General features: G+C 31.8%; 1 protein-coding gene across 3 annotated transcripts in view; it reads right to left on the reverse strand.

The window, feature by feature from the left end:
* LOC118192357 (NACHT domain- and WD repeat-containing protein 1) overlaps positions 1-16,511 on the reverse strand; it is a 342,710-nt gene that overhangs the window by 44,330 nt on the left and 281,869 nt on the right. For all 3 annotated transcript variants that reach the window (XM_085820425.1, XM_085820426.1, XM_085820424.1), the window contains exon 9: positions 10,356-10,559. In XM_085820425.1, the coding sequence (XP_085676551.1) occupies positions 10,356-10,559 (204 nt within the window). The remainder of the gene's footprint in view (positions 1-10,355; positions 10,560-16,511) is intronic.

Genomic DNA, 16,511 nt, shown 5'->3' on the forward strand with positions numbered 1-16,511 from the left:
CGAAGGAAGATAAGGAAGATTGCAAATCATGGAAAATTTGGGTTTTCGAGCAGGTCAGAATTCTTTAGAAGCAGCAAAAAAAAGTGATTTGCAACGAATAAAAGAAGTTAAAAAAAAAAAAAAAGCTCCAGAACTGAATTTGTCTATTCACAAAATCAAACATTTACATAACACTTCACAATTAGAAACAATTAAACAATAGGAAGGTGTTGTACATGAAAGCGAAAACTTTTTGACTTGTAATAAAAATTGTTTTTATGAAAATTTTATAGAATATATATAAATTTTATATTGCAAAGAATTTTACCTTATTTGGGATTCTTGTCACAAGCATTATGTCAAGGTAAGTTTTGCAATATGGTAAATAAAATTAATTACTTTTGTTACTATTATAATAACTACCATACATCTTAAGATTCCATTTAATGATTTTTGTTGTTTGGTCATATATTTTATGTCATAAATTATTTTATTTTCACCTGCATGAATATCAAAAGATATTATTTTAAGTGTTAAGCTATCATGCCAAAAGTGATTTTATTGCTATATGATTGAAATTTATGCTCCAAAAGTAAAAATTAACTTTAAAGAGCTTTTTCTCAAAATATTGTTTTTCACAAGACTAGAAGAGAAACACGCTAATGTGACAATCAAAATCGTAAAAACAACCTCGTATTTAGCATACATGTAACCCAATTCGTGTCCTTTGGGTTACACGTTTGATCAGATAGCCTGGCTTAGTAAAAGTAGGCGGTCAGTGTAACTCTGATTAAAAAAATCCAGTTAGAACCATGTGCAGTGCTGATAAGGACCACGTATTTCTGAGACTCCTTCCCCTTTATTTTTCTTCTTTCTAGGTACTTCTTTCTCCTGATGACGAGGGACCTTTAGCTGCCCTCGAAATCGATTGAGTGTTTCAATATACTTACGCTAAATACAAGGTTGTTTTTACGATTTTGATTGTTTTTCACACTTGTGCGCAAAATATCTATGAAACTGCTTAAGATATAGCATCGGAATTTACAGCACAAATAAATATCAAGACAGTAATTAAAAAAGACTCTGATTATAAAGATACGTAAAGTAAAAACTTTTTTCAGTAAAATTGCATGTAAAAAGTTAAAAAAAAATATTTTTTAAATATCAATGCTTAATTATGTTTTTAAAAGTTCAACTAATTAAAAGATTTCATTAGGTTGTCCGGAAAATAATGCAGGTTTTTAACCTATATCTTTAAAGTATCATAGCTCAACTCAAAAAGCAATTTTATTAATCAAAATAATCACCAACCAAATCAATGCATTTTTGCCAACGATAAGTTATAAGTTTATTTATGCCGGTAGAATAAAATTCTGGAGTTCTGGACGCGGTAAAGTTGTCAAAGGCGTTTTGGACCTCGACTTGGTTTCTGAAACATTTTTTCTGCAGAATGTTATCCAGATGTTTGAAAAAGTGGTAATCAGTCGGCAAGAGGTCAGGTGAATATGGGGAAAAGAAGGACAGTTTTGTATTCCAAATTGTCCAATTTCTGTAGGGTCAGTTTCATGACGTGCGGGAGAGCATCGTCATGGAGAAGAACTGGCCGCTTTCTGTTGATCAATGCTGAGCACATGCGTTGCAAATTTTGGTGCATTTCATTGATTTGCTGACAGTACTTAACTGCCATATCGTTTCACCCAGATTTAGGAAGCTGTGGTGGATGAGACCTGCCTCAGACCACCAAACAGGTGCAAATTTGGCTTTGGAAAGTGTTGTGGTGTCTGACCGCAGTCCAACCACTGAGCTCCACCACCGTTTTTGTTGTCCAACCACTGTCTTTGTTGCGGAGAAGAAGAGCAGATGACACTTCAAAACGGCGATTTTTTTTACTTTCGCTCAATTAGTGAGGCACCCACTTATCAAGCTTCTTTGACTTTCCTACATGATTCAAGTGATCAGAAATCGTTGTTTTGCTTATGCCAAGCTCTCGAACAGTTATGGGTTTGTTTCAACTAAAGTCTTCAAATCATCGTCATCAACAGCTGAAGAGCGTCCAAGATGCTCTTGATCTTTCAGATGAAATTCTCCACAGCGAAACTTTTGGTGTCACCGTTGAACTGTAGATTCATTAACACTTTTCTCACCCCATACTTCATTGGGATTTCAAGCCATTTGAGTTGTGGCCTAGCTTGTACTCATAAAAGTAAATTTGCAGAAAATTCCGCTTTGACATCTAAACAAAAACACCTAGTAAATACTTTTGAAAATAATTTTGGAACAAAATGATTATTATAGAAATATAGAGCGAAAATAGAGCTTCAAAATGATATATAAACCAATGAAATTCAAAATATTTTTATTGCTAAAAATGTACAGAAAAGATAAAAAATTGCAAAAAGCTGCATTATTTTCCAGACAACTTGATACTTCAGATGAATTATTAGATCAATAACTTTAATGTGACATTAATTTTCTGCAGATTATGGTGACTTTATGCAAGTTATCCTGTGCAGAAGGAAGCAGTAATTAATTCAAGACTTTAATTGTTACAGTCTTATAAAAATATTTAAAAAAAATTATTAAACTTTATTTCAGAACCACTGGATATTTTTTTTCAGGCCTAAATGGCCCATCTAATAACCCTGAAAAAATTGTGAAACTAGGCACAATAGTTAGTTTTTTAAAAATTGTGTAGTATATGTTAAATATTTCGTATTTTCTCTCAGTTAAAGGTGTACTGTTCCCTTATCTGAATGAGTGCCCCCCCCCAAAAAAATATTAATCAAAGCATTCCACTGTTCCAAAATTCTTGTTATAGATACTAAAAGAGAAAGCCATCCTGCACTCCAGTATTTAAAATTTGATTAGACTTTACATTCTATTTCAAAATTTATTGAGCAGGATTAAAGTTATGCTTTCTTTTTTGAACTTTTCTCTAAAAAAAATTACATATCTATTGACATTTCAGTTTTTGAGATAATTAATTTTTCAGTATTTCCCCCCCCCTTTTTTATGTGTGTGTGTTTATAGGACAATGTGGCACAGACAAACTTAAATGATTACAGCTAGCTGATGTATTTTGATAAATAATGCTATACCTTTCAAGTTCCCCAATATATTATTAACACTGACTGAAGAATAAGTAATTTTTTTTCATTCTAAATCTTTATTTCTCCTGGAAACAATTAAAATACCTTCCTCAAAATTATTCTCACACTTTAAAGTGAAATGAATGAAGAAATGATTACTTTTTTCCCCCTTTGCTATAATAAGGTCGTTCAGGGACATCTCGACACCTTAAGGGAAAATTATGAATAACTGGTTGACATTTAAGGATTTTATCATTTATTTTTACAGAAAATAATTATTCCTGTATTAGTAACACATTATGAAAATTTGGCTTACCTGAAAAACATCATAGGTCATATAAATGCAATGAAAAACATAAAAGCCAGATGTCCACTTCTCCCTTAACTGTGGGAGGTATCTACGAGGTGGTAGGTACAATTCAGAACAATGGCTTTTTTTTTAAGAAATAAGGACAACACACTATGGAAAAGAAGGATTGATGGACTAAACACATATTAACAATGCAACAATATATATCCTCCCTTTTAACTATGTACATTTGTTGCATGTAAACTGGGGTTGATTCCCATTTTGTACACATGCCTCATGGAACCACGTACTACACTCACCAACACATTTCACCCACTTCTGTCCAGCAGTATCATCAAATTAGTACCCACTGCACTCACCACAGTAATTTTCACTGTCTTTGAGATCCCTGGAGGTACTGGGTTGAGTTCCTCCTTGACATCTAGGCGCCTGTGTTGGAGTTTTACTGCGCAGTTGACTCCTATATTCTGAGGATGTTATAAAGGCTGATTCTTCCTATTCCGTACAGACTGGTTCTGTACTACTGGTACAGGGGATAATTCCAAAAATGATGTAGAAGCTGATGCAATAGATGGTGATGATGACCTCTGGAGGTTATCGTCTTCCTCTACCATAACTGGAATGGTGCCATTTGTAGTAGACATTAGTTCATATTCAAACACATTGTCTTCCAAAATATAGGCATTGTATGGGTATATTCCACATTTTCGACAGCCATTGGCAAAATTGCCTGACTCGACTGTCGAGATCTCCCTGAGTTACACATTTCTATGAAAGATGGCAGCATCCCCCCCTCTGACTGGCTATGAAAACTTTTTGCATAGACATCTATGTTCCTGAATGCCTGATTGCACTAGCCAATTTTTTGGAAATCGCCAAAAATCGAAGCCATTGTCCACATTTATCATCGTTATCAAAGCCAATCTTATACTCTATGCATTGCAAACTATGAAGAACTTACCTGACAGATTATTAATATTTATTTCATTGATTAATCTCTGACTTTACACAAATTCGATTCACAATGATGCACTACACTCTTGTGTTATTCCAATACCAGTGGTTTCCATATGCGACACCAGGGTGCAGACCACTCTACTAAGAGGCTTCCTTAAAAGTGTCGAGATGTCCCTGAACGACTATATACTAGGTTGTAGTTTGTTATCATTATTTCCATCAGAACTTAGAGCAAATGATGCATAGCATACTGATTTTACAACACTAGTTAAAGTACTTTTTCCAAGCATTTTCCCAACTACAGCATGTTTATCTAAATTTTACCCACAGCTAAATTTAATTGGTAGGTGGAATTATGGAACATCATATTAAAACGTTGTTTCGAATGGTTCAACATTGCAATTGTAAGGTTGAGTTCAATTAACAAATAATTATAGGATTAATAATTATAGGATTTTTAACTTAATTTTTTTGATTTCATTTAAATGTGTCATTATCTAATATATATATATATATATATGTATTTATTACATAGTTTTTAATAGTAGTTAAATCATCTTTTATGAAGAAATTTTACAATTGTTTTTACTTTGTTGAATTTTTTAATGCCTTTGAGAAAATACATGCCATTTTCAGTCATTTTCCCACTATTTACAATTTAAAAGTCTTTATTGCAGACAGTGTATGCATGATTTATAGAAATTTTATATGCTTTAATACTTACAAATTCTGAAGAATAAGTCTTTAAATTTCTCAATCGATAATTTTAGCCTCTTATTTTAAGGCAGCATAATTCACAAACTTAAAAAATTTACATTAATGCTTTGCACTCGAGAGGTGATTCTCACTCAACACTTGGCTTCATGCAGAAACTCGATGTACGGCAATACCTGTTTACGTTTAGTTTCTTCGAAGCGGGTTCCTACGCTCTTTCTATATAATCTTATGAAATGTAAAATGATGCCCCTTTAAATGGAAATAAGATTTTCTTATCTAAAATGTTATCTTTTTTTGTCTATCACAAAGTCTGTTTTCAGAGAAATGAACCCGGAAAAAGGAATCAAACGATATATTATTGTAACACTTGCCGTGACAAGCCGGGCATACATCTTGGGTATTATTACATGAAATATCATACACAAAAAAATCACAGACTAATATTTAAGAAAATATGTTTATAAAGGTGTAAAGATATATAAAATGTTAAAATATAAAAATTTTACACATTAAAATATAAAAATTTACATTAATTGTGTATAATGATTTCAAGTTACTGGTAAGAAATGTGTCAAAAAGGCTGCGAAACTTCTCGAGTTGCTGGTGAGCCGCGCAAAAAAGGCGCTTGAGTGCAAAGGGTTAATTATAACCCACAAGATGCTACATATTTTTGTCTCTGAAAGAAAACAAAATTAAGCGTGCCATTATTTTGAAAATAAGCTGGTACTTTAAACATATAGTGCAATGAAAAACTGATAATAAATGCATAATATTTATTATGTTTTTCAATAAACAGTACAAAGCCCAAAATCCGGACGTCCATTATATGGAATGATCTAAAATCCGGACCTCAAAGCCAGAAACATTTTTTAAATTTTTTTATTAATGCTTTACGCATGCACATTTGATTTTTCTTTCCATAATAAAACATGTGGAGATTTTCACTTAAAAATTCCGATTCTTAATTTCACTTTGGCACTAAATAAAATACCTTGTTATGGAAAAACAATCATGTAAGCATAAAATTGTGAGATTAATAATTTGGCTCTGTAGCTGAGTATCTACTTGGCATGCATCTCAAGCCGAAACATTCACCTATTTTATATCCCTGACCCGACCTGGCGAGTAATTATTTATTATATTTTGCTTTCATCACCAACTTTTTTTATATTAGTAATTGAATGACAAGATTATGGTAACCTTTTATGCTAACATTACACTTGGCGATGATTACAGATTTTTAAATGCTCTAAGAAATGTTGATAAGGAAAAATTCAACAAAAATTTCTTTTCATGTGCTAAGAATAGATTTTGTTAATGAAACTCATAGCCCAAAAGATAACATTTAGAGCTATTTTTATTAAGAATAACTGATATGTTATTCACCATAAACCCAGAAGCGGCGGCAGAATATGTCAGCACTGGACAGCAGAATTTAGGGAAGACAAAATTTTTGGAATTTGGGGAAGCACCGAACAGCAAAATTAAGGGATGAGAAGTTTTTATGATTTAGGGAAAGCACTGGGATCCAAAGTTTAGGCATGGTGAAAATTTAGAACTAGAAATGTGCTTTGTAGCAGAAGTTAGGACCCGTAGAAACTGCACAAAGCAGTATCGAGCGCCGGCCCTTAAGTATATGTGGGAGTTTATTTATTCAGGACTCGGATTAGTTTGAAGCATGTGCAAGAAATAAACGTAGGTATAGTAAATAAATAAACTAATACAATTCAGTACGCAATAGGAGCAAGACAAAATTTAGTGAAACAACTTGGCTTTCATTGCCAATCTTGTGATACACATCCAATAATGTATAACGGACACTATTAAGCTAGGCTAAAATTATCTTTACTGATTCGATTCTAAGGGATTTCAATTAATGTAGCAAACTGTGCTGCTTCCTGATCTTCTAACTTGATCCAACTTATTACTTTTTGCAGACTGTTATTATTACGGCAATTTTATAAAAACTAAGCTTGAAGTTTCAATTACCATATTTGACAGCATATAAGACGCACTGGCATATAAGACACACCCTTATTTAGAAGGCCACACACATGTAGATGTAGAAAAAGTTATGTGTGTCTAGACCTTTATCCGGGATAAAAATAGCATTCAGTATTAAAAGTTAACTTGTGTTCTTCACGTATAAGATGCAGGTAACTTTTTTGGAGACCAAATTTAGGAAAAAAAGTGCGTCTTATATGCCGTCAAATACGGTATGTCAAGAAGAGTTTCCAATTCTGGAATTTCCAAAGGATCTACAAAGCGAAACCATGTTTTGATATCCATTAAACAAAAAGTGGAATTGCTGCAAAAAATGGATAAAGGCATATCCGTTTCAAAATTATGTGAGGAGTATGGCATTGGAAAGTCGACTGTATATGACACAAGAAAAAAGATGAAGGAGCTTTTTGAATTTTTTGTGGAAGCTTCTTAAACAACTTACATTGAAAGAAATGTTTAATAAAGTAAAGAAATAAATATTAAGCTTTTTTTTTTTTTTTTGTAAATTTTGATACCCTTTAGATCATAATTGTTCTTTATTTCATAAATTACAATTTCATATTTTTAATTGTATAATTTCTGCATGCCATCTTACCAGATTTAAATTGATGATCTACTATCTGGAAAAATCCCAAATCCGTAATTGCCGAAGTCCTGACCAGTCCGGATTACAGACTTTAGACTGTATATGATTAACTGTTATGCGAAATTAAATGTTTTAAAAATATGCCCAGTAACATGAAATTTTAGCATCAAATTCTTCAAAGGTGTGGTTGAATATTTTATCAGAAGTTTTGTTTATGTTTCAAAAGCACAATCCATAATTATATTTATACATAAAGCATAAAATATCATTTCCAGTTTATAAATTTTGAATTCATAATCTCTTTTATTGAAAAAGACATTAAAAGAAGATTTTCTAGATTTTTATTAATTAATTTATCTACTATTATTTTTTTAATGAAAATCGGCACATTATTTTCATCAATGTTTTCGCAAAGATTTAAAAATTCTTTGTCTATGATATAAACAAAAAATTCCAAAGTAATTGCACATATATGTATGTTCATATAAGGTTATTTTACCTTAATTGATCACGCTAAAGCAGCTCAATGGCTGTCCTCCTATATGCATATAAAAGTAAAATGAGAAAATATATAATTACAGGTAATAAATATGCTTTAAATTCCTATTATATTATAATTCTTTTAAAAAAAATAAAATAAAAAATAAACTTCAAGAAAATTAAAATAAATCATTAGTAAGTAGTGCACACAAAGCAAAATTTGCCAATAAAAGATGGAAAAAATTAAATCAGGACTTAAATTCATGACTCTACCTGAATGGCTTTCTTTACTTTAATACTTCTGTCATGCACATTCAAGTTATTCAAATTTGATTTACTAGATGACTTAAGTAATAGGATTTTTAACTTAAGTTTTTTGATTTCATTTAAATGTGTCATTATCTCTCTCTATATATATATATATGTACTTATTACATAGTTTTTGGATTATCTCCTATGAAAAGAAATTATGAAATTTAATAAAAATAGTGAATATTAATAAACTAGTTAGGTGAAATTAATACATGCCCATCTTTATGAAAAGATTCATTAAAATTCAAGAACTGTCAATTGAAAAGAATTCATAAAAAGTTATATTTGGCAGCCACGTTTGTAAAAATCCAGTAAATTAAAGGGAAAAATCAAAACTATTATTACCATTAATTGGAAATTAATTGAACCTTTTTAAGTGCAGCAAATTGGTTTCCAATTAAATCACAATAATCAATAGAAACAAAATGTGTTTCATCATCTTATTATATTCAAGAACTAATCAAAATAAATAAAAACCAAATCATGTTGACCAAATACAGTAGAAATCAAGAAAAAAGCTTAATTAAATATTTAAATATTCTTCCACAAAAAGATCATTCCTCGACACATTCGCTGTTTTGCATAATTAAAATAATTTCAAACAAAAGTTGCAAAAAGAATCGAACAATTTAAAAACAACAGAAATATAAAAAGGGATATAAAAATTATAAGAAATAATAATAAACCTAAATTTTCTTATTTTACTAAGATAAAAATGTAACATCTTTATAAGAATAGTATTTTATATTAACAAAAGTACTACATGAAGATGGCCAGAAATGAATTAACTTACATGTTTGCTAAACTTAAAAGGACACCAAAATGGCAATATAGTTTGATGCTTGCACTATTGGAATGCTGTTAGGGTTTGCTGGAACTTGGAAAAGTGTAGGTGTAAAAATATACATACTATATTTACTTGCATATTCCCCCACCCTTGTATCATACAAAAATTAAAAGGGAAAAATTATGTGAATAATCTGATTTTGAAGGTTTTTCTTACAGAACGAATGTATTGTGAAGTTTTTGTCTGCAACTGATATTTATTAGTTTATTGTTTTAATGTGCTAGTTAATATAATACAAACTCTTAGACTTAGATGGATGGCACGTTTTAACTGTGCGAGTGTTACGAGTTCCAATAAGTTGCAAGAAAAGAACAGGACTTAGTAACTTTTCCTTCATACTTAATTTCCATTCAGTTTGATGTTACAGGCAGAGGAAAGGTGCACGGGAGGTCCCAGGACAGGAAAGAGTCTCTTGTAATGGACAGAAATCTTCGCATTAACAAGAGAAAAATAATCATAAATGCACAACTTGTAATTATCACAATAGCCTTTATTTAAAAGAATGCCATATTCCATTACGAACACATAAGCAAAGAACCCCAAAAGTTTTGCCATAACAAATGGTTTAGCCACATATCTATTATACCAAGCTTTTTCTTTTATTTTATAAAGACATATTTAAGGTTTAGAATTGAAAAATTTTATAACCTGATTTAAAATTCAACTTCAAGTTAAAAATCTACAGTTTCTAAAAATGTCAAATCCTTAATGTACCGCTATATTTAAAAACAGTCTAATAATGTCTTTAACATATTTTGATAATGTGTACAATGAAAGGCTTTTTAAAATACCAAACAAAATTATGTAAATCATATATATAAGTGATACATGAATAGAAATGAGTGACATCAACCAAATTTATCATTTATAGAAATATAATGAAAGAAAATTTAAACTTTTTAGTTACTACCGAAAAGAAATATAATGTGCTACCAATGAAGATACTTCACCATGAAATTTAAAATTAACAATAATTAAAGACGTGTTGTTTTATCATTAAATTAAGAGCAGTTAACCTTTATTTCACAGTATGAATTAATCACTACAGAATAAAATACAGAAATAATTTTTAACCTTTATTTTGTTCAATTCTTCAGTACCATCTCGAACAGTAATGATTAATTTCACATTTGGAGGAAGCTCTATGGGTAGCCACTGAAGGTCTTTACTGCTGTACTCAGCAAGCTGATCAATACCATCTATAATAATGATGAGAGGTCTCAACTCTGATACTTTTAGTAAGAGTTTACTAAGTCCATGATCCCAATTATGCATGGTCTATTAAAAAAAATAAACACTGTAAAATATCAAAATATCTCTAACAAGATAAATAAGCATCATTTGCATAAGTTTTCCTTTTCTTTTCATTAATTTCCTTTTGGGGGGCAGACATGGAAATCTGTATATTGTTCTTAAGATTTCTAAAAATTTTGCACTTTAAAGTACGAAAAATTTTGTCTTTCAGCAAGTAAAGCATAATGAATCTTTCCCTAACCACTGATTTTACAGTAGAAAAACTAAAACGAAAAAAAGAAAAAAAAAAGTTATTTTACAGAAATTTTTTTCACCCACAGCACAATGACTGTCTTCCACAAATTTCTATATCTTATTTTATGAATTACTTTGTAATAGGAATTCAGTGTCTGAAACAGATACAAGGCTAGTCAGTATCATATTCCAATCTAGTTATATATTTTTTGATTTCTTGACTCATTTTCTTTGCACATAATCATGAAATTATTTAACTAACTAAATAATAATAACATTAAAAAAAACTGATAGCTTTCAGATTTTGTATTACAGCAAAAGGGGCTTTTTTTAATGTTCTGTGTGTTACCTTTATTTATTAAGTATCATATTCTTTACACTTAAACCATAAAATTCAATTCAATAGTAATATCACAAAAGAAGAAACCACATGCATAAAATATGTATACTTGAAAATGCACACGATGTTAATGTCGGAACACTAAATTTGTTAATAAAAATCACTGAATTTGTTAATAAAAAATTCATTAAAGTTTTACAAAATATGAAATAGATAATAAAACAAATTCTAAATTCAGGCTTCCAGATGGCCATACTTGAGTGGAGGACTGCATTATTCAAAATTTGTTGTCTCTAGGTGCTGTTGTTTTTTCCACAATGCAAGAAACATACATACATACATTTATGCAAATTCATCATTTAATTTCTTTAAATATAAGGCACGGCTCTCATATTTAGTGGCAACAATTTTAAAAGTGAAATGTTGTTTTATAATGAACCAACGCAAGTTGCCAAAATGAAATTCATAGCCCCTGTGGGTAAATTGCGTCTTTGGGCTTAAAAAAAGGAAAGAAAAAAAGCAACCCTTTTTTTACGTTACAGAGATATTTATTTGATATCATGCATTATTATAAAACACAACACATTAATTCATTTATTAAAAGTAAAAAATAGCACACAAATATTGTTGCAAGCTACAGCTTTGCAAATATGTCATTGATTGATCACTTTAAATAAAAAGGAAGAAATTAACAATTCATTATAAAAAATTAATTACATAAATAACTTCAAACAGCTTAAGCAGAAATGTAAATAATAAACAATTCTTCAGAAATATCAGCAACTGCCAAAATCACTTACAGAGTAAACTCACAACTCAGCTAGTGCTAAATAACAATAACAAGTCGGAGCTCTCTCAGCGGTATTTATAGTGAAATACAGGCACAAGTGTGGTGTAGCACAAGCTTCTAGAATTTTTGGGAAAATTCATTCAGCAAGCCTCGTCAGGAGTGTATCTCATGTTTCACATAAACTATTTTTACAAATTGAAAGCTACCACACTCAGAGATACACAGTGAGCAAGTCTTTTTAAAAAATACAAACACTTATTAAAAAAAGTGGCCACAAATAAAAAAAAACAAATAAATAACTAAATCAATGCCCAATATTACTAGAATACAATAAAAAGGGTTTAAATATTTACACACAAGTGCAGCATTATCTCCTTCTTAAGAACGGCATGCCTCCTGACAGTGCAGTCTCCAAAGACCAGGGACAACTAACCCTTATTGCTATAATAAGACACAAGTCTTTTGTAGTGCTCTATTTTAGGTTTAGAAGAAGGAATTCTTTAGATATGCACCATTATGTTGTTCAGCTTTTTAATCACAGGGAAGGACCCTTTCCAGGATGTTTGCATCTTAGGTGAGATTCTTTGATGTCATTTGGAGTTCCACTACAACCTTGATTACTTTCCTTGAAGTCCCTCTCCGTGAACTTGGTATCATGTCTCCTCTTCATCCTTTCAGATGCTGTATTGCTTAAATGTCTTCTCAACATCTCTGCAGATTCTCCAAACAGTGCTCAGATATGAAACTTCATATCTGGTAGCCTCACAAAGAGCAGGTCATATGGAAGAAGATAAGATGAGCAGCCATCTAAATATTTTTGCTGCTCTATGGATCAGTCTCTGATTTTCCCGAGTTCGTCTGCAACTGAGGCTTTAAAGATCATACCTTTCCTTGGCTATTGAACAGTATTTGCACTTTCCTGTACAAGGTCTTCCTCAAAATGCAACAATATTCCCAAAGTTTCTTCCATCATCTAATTTATACCTCATATTCCTATAGCTACTGCATTCATCTAACCACTTGACCTTCCAAATTTTTTAAACAAAGCATCTACCTTCATGAGACGCAATCAGTGTGAAACAGGAGTTTCCAGCCGCAAAGATAGTGATGGAAATATTCTACTGTCTCAATGACAGCAAACAGTTATATTCTAACAACACAGTTATTTTTTTTTTTTCTAACTTTGAGAGATTACTAAAATAGCAATAGCATACTCTTGTTCATCAATTTCTTGTGAAAGAACAGCTCCAATTCTTTCATTGCTTCAGTCTGCATCAAGTATAATGTTGCATTCAGGTTGCAGATAAGCTAACATAGCATATAAGATAACAAAGCATCCATTAGGGTTCAAAATGCTTCTTTACACTTACAAGGCCATGAAAACTTTTGCTTTGCTTCTGCTAGGTGGTGTGAAGGTATTGCAATTTTAAAGAAACCTTTGAGAAATCTTTGATAGTAAGTACAGATGCCAAGAAAACTCCTTTATTGATGAAAGTCTTAAGGGAGACATTAGTCCCAAACAGCTTCGAATTTCTCTGGATTTATGCATACAACATACATGACTTTGGCAGAAATAATATTGCCAAGATAGTTGACTTCTCATTAGAACAACTTACATTTTGAAGGACTGAGCTTCAAAATAGCATCTCTAAGCTTTTATAGCACTTTTCTGCCATTTCAGAGATGTTCCTCAAAAATGCATATGGTCATAATAATGTGGTTGATATATACTAAACAGGCTTCATAAGAAAGACCTTTCAAAGCTGCTTCCATTATATGTTCAAATCTTGCTCGATCATCGCACAGTTCAAAAGGCATTACTTTAAACTGTTAAGAATCCTTGACCAGTAGCAAATGCAGTCTTCTTCCAATCATCTTAAGGATCTATTGCCAGTAGCCACTTTTCAAATCCAGAGTGGAAAAACATTTGTTTCTCACTACCATGTCTAAGATGTTACTGATTTTAGGAAAAGGTTGACTGTCTTTCTCTATAGTGTCTATAACTGACATAAAATCATGTCTTTCTTTCTAACTAAGATAGTAAATAATGCCCAAAAGGCTAAATTAGGACATCCAAAGGACAATTAAGATAACCAGTGGTCCAATGGACAATTATGAGCTTTAGACAAAGGCTTAATTACATCACTGTCCTGCATCTCCTTCAGAAGTTTCCAATTTGCTCCTTTTGTTTTCAGAAGGAAGATGTTAAGGTTTTTGCTTGATAGGTGGTTGGCTTCCAGTACTGGTACGATACTGCATCACATTCATGTGATAAATGCCACTAGATGAAGTTGAGAAGGCATCTCTAATGTTTTCTATTAAATAATCTGAAACTTTAATTTTATTAGCAAGCAATGTTGTAACTGCAAATATATCTCTTAATTTAGGTTCACTCTTTCTAATTGGCTGAACTTTACATGAAATTAGTCACAGGGGAATATGAAACAACATCCTGGCCTTTTGCAAATATACTTTGGCTATCACTTATTCTGGCAATTCTAACTAGTACATTTCCTTTTGCTGAATCAACTAGAACAGCTGCAATTAAAAGTCCTTTCCTAATTCTGTTTTTCTTAGGCAAATTAGTAATTTCCCTATAGTGAATAGAATGCATAGGAAAATTAGTAATTTCCCTATGCACTCTTGTGGGTTTTCACTTTATCATAGAAGACGAATTTCACTTTAGGAGCAACAATAATCTTTTCATGAGCAGTTATCTTACAGCATGTCACTTCATTTCATCCACTTAAAACATTGATATTTCTCCATTAGTGATGCACACTTCATTACTTTTTATGTCTAAATAAACCCAGATTTCTTTAAAAAGTCTGAAGATGCACGGATCTATTTCATAAGCCACATAGACTGCATGTTCTTACACACAGAATATGAATTTTATGTGCATATTCCTTTCCCATATGTTGACATTTTATCTCCACTCACAGCTTGTATATTTAAAGATAGAGTTGCATACTGAGGGTGCCCATTCAAATACCAGGCTATATCCATTTGTAGAATAGTCACATTCAAAATGGTGTTCACTATCATGTGGTACGGAAACTTATTTATTTCTCCTTCCCACAATCTGTAATCATCAGTATGACCTCTGTGTTGCCTTCACAAATATCCCTCATTAGCTGTAGCACTTTATTCCATTATTAAGGATGGCTCAAAAGGGGCTGAGCGGTAAAGTTGCTGAACACTAGTAATTCGACCGGGGTTAGAAGTCCGGTGAACGGCCTGGCTGCATGGGTGTTTTCATCGTTTTCCCCATGTGTAAAGTGTATACAAGTTAGTTTTCTTTTGAAAGTCCTCAATGAAGGCATCCTTCCTCTTAGGCAGATAGCCTTCATGTGCAGAGATACTTTTTAATGCCTCTGAGAGCATATTTAAAGCATTGAAAATCGGAAATACGCTTTAAAAAACTAGCCAGGTGTATTTTCATGCATTGAATTTTTAACAAAAATTTTAGCTTAAAAAATGCGTAGCGCCCCACCGAAATCAACAAATAATATTTTTTTCTACCCAAAACACCACTGAGACATTTTCGCCCGACTTCTCCGCGACAAAGAATATAGGCGCGGTGCCGTGCTGACTCAGCGATCACAGCCAGAGGGTAGAAGCAAAGAATCCCTTACAGTCTTTGGTAGGAGAAAGAAGCTGACTAATGAAATTGAAGTTTCATTGTATATTTATGAGCACTGATTTCGCCACGCATTCCATGTTAATGGATGGTCATTAGAATAGTAGAATTGGTTATCAACACACGTGGTTTGGGAGTTCGGTGAAATTTCACATTACGAGCTGAAAAATCTTTTGCACTCTTTTCAGAAAATTGAAGGCAGAGCCCTGCACATATAAAGGTAATTAAGTTTTTAAAAATTTTTCTAGCATGGTTTCTAATAGGCCTTTAAATTATTTTTATGCTTATAGTGTTTGCATTTTTAATTCTTTCATTATTCTGCACTGGTCAGGAAAAAAGTCAAAATTTTATTGAGAACTACCAGTACAAAAATAAAATTTTAATTCCAAGCTTCTTTTTAAAAAATCATGATCTTTACTAGTTTTACAGCGCAAATCTGGGTGTTTTATTGCTATATTTTCGTTAAAAAAATAGAAATTTTATCACGTTTTTCGGTACAAAAATTGGAATTGCATCGGTAATTGTTGGCTGTGATAAATAGACATCTCCTTGCGATCTTCTATACTTCACGACAAGCTAACCTGAGAACACATACAAGGCTAGAACGACCTTCTCACCCTGTTCTTCAAGTTATCCATATGCACCAAACTGCCCGCGGAAATTCAATTCCTTCAATTTGCTACACATTTGGCGACTTCTTGCCAAATCCAGGGTATTTTTAAGTAACAATCTTTTTATGAGATGAAGCTGCAGTTGAAATTGTTAGTTCATTGTAGCGTAAAATGTAGGGCATGTTATTCTCTTAATTTATATGAAATTTTTCATTATAATCTAAATATGACGTATACGAATTTCATGACATTTAAAACCCGAATCATTACTTAAAACTTGAATCGGAAGAGCTAACAATGTATTCCTTGTAGTTTGCGTTAAATTTTTTTTCCAAGACCGTTCGCTTAGTTAAAAGTA

Source organism: Stegodyphus dumicola, chromosome 7 (genome assembly GCF_044657685.1).
Source record: "Stegodyphus dumicola isolate Sdum_Otavi_A_Nest chromosome 7, ASM4465768v1".
NCBI lineage: Eukaryota > Metazoa > Arthropoda > Arachnida > Araneae > Eresidae > Stegodyphus > Stegodyphus dumicola.